We start from the raw sequence: 3,692 nt of genomic DNA on the forward strand, positions 1-3,692 counted from the left end.
TGCTCAGTTTGTAACAAATGTAATAAACACGAAAAAAATGTAATGCTACATAGGCTGTCCACATATTTTCTACTTGCAAATTATGACTAATCTGTAAATACCAAAGACTGTGTATATGTTTAACATAGGTATTCAAAAAAAAAAAAAAAAACAGCTCTGACAGTTCACATCAAATTTAGCAGACAGCAAATCTCCATGGTCAGTATTCAAATATGTAAACCAACAGTTGTACCAATTGAAAAAAGTGCAAACATATTAACATAAATCAGTCAGTACCATGTGAGGCCTATATGCTGAATCAAGTGCACATCATTCAGGATCTATTGCTAGTTTTTTTGCCAGAAAGACAAGTCTGTCCAAAGCATCTGGCTTTAAAGCTGCCCTGTGGCAGGTAACAGTATTGCCTGCCACCTGTGCTAAAAGCTCTCTCTGAGGGCGAGCTGGTGGCAGGGATGCAAAGGTACCGCTTTGCCAGAAGGCTCACTCTGGGATATGCTGTGCAGTGGGTCTTCCACCATTCCAAGGGATTGGTTTCACTGTCTGCATTTGGAGCTTGCAGGTAACTGTTCAATTCAGCCTCAACAGCCTGCTGGTCTGTTAGACCAGAAGTAGCAACTGGCCTTTTGAAAAAGCTGCCAAGTGTCTTTTTCTGCATTATGACTGGTGCAGTTGAAGTTGACGCTTCTAATGGAGTAGTAGGGCTAGACTGTGAGGTCCTCCATTCATCCAGTATCTGAGAGACAGCGTTGGCCCCCACAGCCTCTATTTTGTCAGCCTGGATGTAGTGGGTCTTGAAGCGAGGATCAACAAGGGTTGCCATGCTCAGGAGGTCATCAGTGGCAGCATCATTTAATTTCTCATTCAAATAGGTAATGACAGCAGTCTTGATGGCCTTGGTAAGCTCTGTGTCATCATCTCCTGGCCTTAAGACTTCCTCATTGAAGAGCTGGAGGACAGGTTTCACACAAGAGACACTGATGTATGCTTCGCCAGAAAGGGCGTCAATGAAGTCCGCAAGTGGATTTAGGGCCTTGTGGACAGACTCCAATACCTCAATATCCTGCCATGTGGGAGTGAGGTGCCTGCTTTTTCTGTCAGCAGATAACACCTTCGCAATAGCCTTCTCCTGCTCCAGTACTCGTGCTATCATGGCATGACGGGACCCCCACCTGGTAGGAGATTCTGTGATCAACCTATGTTTAGGGAGCTTGAGGTCATCTTGAGCAGTTGCTAGTGCTCTTCTCTTTTTCCATGAGTAAGAAAAAGCACTGACCACTTTCTTGCACACACTGACAGCCCTGTCAATTCTCCGGTCATTCATACTGCCCTCTAAAGATAAAAAAAGAGAAAGAAAGAAATCAATCAGTTTGAAGCCCTCAATATAATAATTTGAAATACTGTCATTACTTTTTGCAAACAATAAGAAGATACATTTGATGCTTGTAATGTTACTGTTTTCCACGTTTGAAGGTCAGCATAACAATATGCAAAACTAACCTACTTGTTTAACATGGGCCTAATAATCATTTTGCTTACAACAGCAACTGTTTTAAGTGACAGCCAAACACTGTGATATAGTATCAGAAAGAATATAAAAACACAATATTTTAAAGAAAAAAAATGACAGCTTTTCTGAGATGTGTTCATTTAGGCTACTTACCAATAGCTGTGTTTAGCCGGTGACCGAAGCACTGCAGGCAAGTCCAGCCTTTAAGAGCAACAGCCTTGACAATGTTTGCTCCATTGTCTGTAGTGATGCACACCTGCCGGTCTTCACTAAGGCCCCAAGGTTCCAGCGCATCCTCCAGTCCCTGACAAATTATTTCGGCTGTATGGTCCTCCGGAAAATACACCGTCTGCAAGCATGTGCTTTGAAGAGCCCACTCCTTGTCAATGTAATGGATCGTGAGACTCAAATATGGCTCAGATGTGCGACTGGACCAAAGGTCAGAGGTAGTTGCAAAGTATTTGATATCTTGGAGGTGAGTTTCCAACTTTGTACAGCATTTATCGTAAAGCCGTGAAATGGCAGTTTGTGAAAAGTATTTTCTGCCAGGGATTTCGTACCTCTGGTCCATCACGTTTTATAAGTACTTAAATCCAATTCGCTCAACTGTTGACAGAGGCATCATGTCTTTCGCTATGCAAAAAGACACAGTGTAGGTAACGGCTTTGTTCCTTTTCGAATGCTTCTCATAAGGTGTAATGGCCGCAAAAGTTGACACAATTGACTGTTGTTGCGGTTTTGGTCTTGTGGCTAGACTGCTGGTAACAGGCCTACTTTTATGTGCTGAATGTACAGGCTGAGCTCGCATTCTCGTGCTATCTGAGTAGTCCCTTCGATGGTATTTTTTCAAGTGATTAAAAAGGTTCATTGTATCGCCAGTCTTAGAAGGCACCAGTCACCGACATATCTTACATACCGGCTTCATCTGCTGCTTGTCGCTTTGGCCATAACTAAACCAATCGCCACACCACTGACGTCGTGTAACCTTTTTTGTCAACAATGACCTCAGCTTCGGAGGATAACTCCAAGTCATGTCCAACATCACTTTCGCTGCTCTCAGTTCCACCTTTGGCCATTCTGCTGTCTTCTAGTTTTAGCCTACCTTCTATGGTAAGGTCACGTTAGCTTGCAGCGGTGCAGGGAAGGTGGATTGTGATTGGCAGTTGTCGTGCACCTTTCCGCTGCATGTAATGCACGTGATTGAGTAAATATGCCCACAGCTGACCACCGTGATCGAACTGAATTTAATCACAATCACTAATCGTGATCGTATAATTGCCCAGTCCCACCAATATGTAGGATTCAACCAACTGAATGCCCCTCCTTTACCCCCTCCCTTTCTAAGTGTGTATTAGAACATATGGTGGCTGTCAGGTACCCGTAGTGTATTTCCTTCCAATACTTACATTCATGTTCCTTTTCTTTTTTCATGCTAAATAATAAGTATGATCCTCTATTAATCAAAATTTGGGTTCTCAAACTTGTTCGCCAACACCATTGATTCCTGTTCTTTCTTGTTCTTCGTCTTCCTTCCAGATTCACACTGCCACTTCTAAAAATACAAAACCTGGAAGCCGCTCTCTAGAGGTTTATCCATTCTGGGCTACTGTAGCAGTGCAACATGGCAGCTCCATGGAAGTGGATCTGAGCTCTATGTAGATATAAAGGACTCATTCTAATCTAACAAAAACACAGCAATTCATATTTACAAACTTACACTAATGAAAACATGCTTATGAATACTATATTCCATTTCTGCTCATAGAGCCCCATAAATCCTACATTATGGATCGTTAATATTCATATTCAGGTTTAGAAGAAGAAAAAGAAGAGGCAGCCAAGCCAAGCCAAGCCAAGAAGCCTTTATTTATCACACATACACTCAAGCACAGACTTAAAGGAGATACGCAGAATCTTTATTTTTAAATAAATTTCTGAGTGGATAGTATCTCCATCCTTGACTCTTATATGCTGCATAAATGGGAATTAAAAATATATATATTTTTGAAAGTAAAAATTGACCACAAATTTGGCATTCTAGCTGCCCTGCTGAGCCAGCCAGCCCTAAGTGCATGACATCACAGCAGGAACTGGTTTTAAGGCCTAGGCCTTTGACAGCAAAAGACTAAAGTCATATAAATACAAATTTATGGTGAAAGTAAGAAATACCGTTACCGACTTGCTC

The 3,692-nt window shown here is 42.0% G+C and overlaps 1 protein-coding gene across 1 annotated transcript; it reads right to left on the reverse strand.

Moving 5' to 3' along the window:
• Nucleotides 1-313: 313 nt before the first annotated feature.
• Nucleotides 314-2,078, reverse strand: LOC132886251 (E3 SUMO-protein ligase ZBED1-like). Its single transcript, XM_060920809.1, has 2 exons — nucleotides 1,661-2,078; nucleotides 314-1,329 (listed from the first exon to the last, which is right to left on the reverse strand). The coding sequence occupies exons 1-2, from the start codon at nucleotides 2,076-2,078 to the stop codon at nucleotides 314-316; spliced, it is 1,434 nt and encodes a 477-aa protein (XP_060776792.1).
• Between the last annotated feature and the right edge of the window lie 1,614 nt (nucleotides 2,079-3,692).

Source organism: Neoarius graeffei, chromosome 5 (genome assembly GCF_027579695.1).
Source record: "Neoarius graeffei isolate fNeoGra1 chromosome 5, fNeoGra1.pri, whole genome shotgun sequence".
NCBI classification, from domain to species: domain Eukaryota; kingdom Metazoa; phylum Chordata; class Actinopteri; order Siluriformes; family Ariidae; genus Neoarius; species Neoarius graeffei.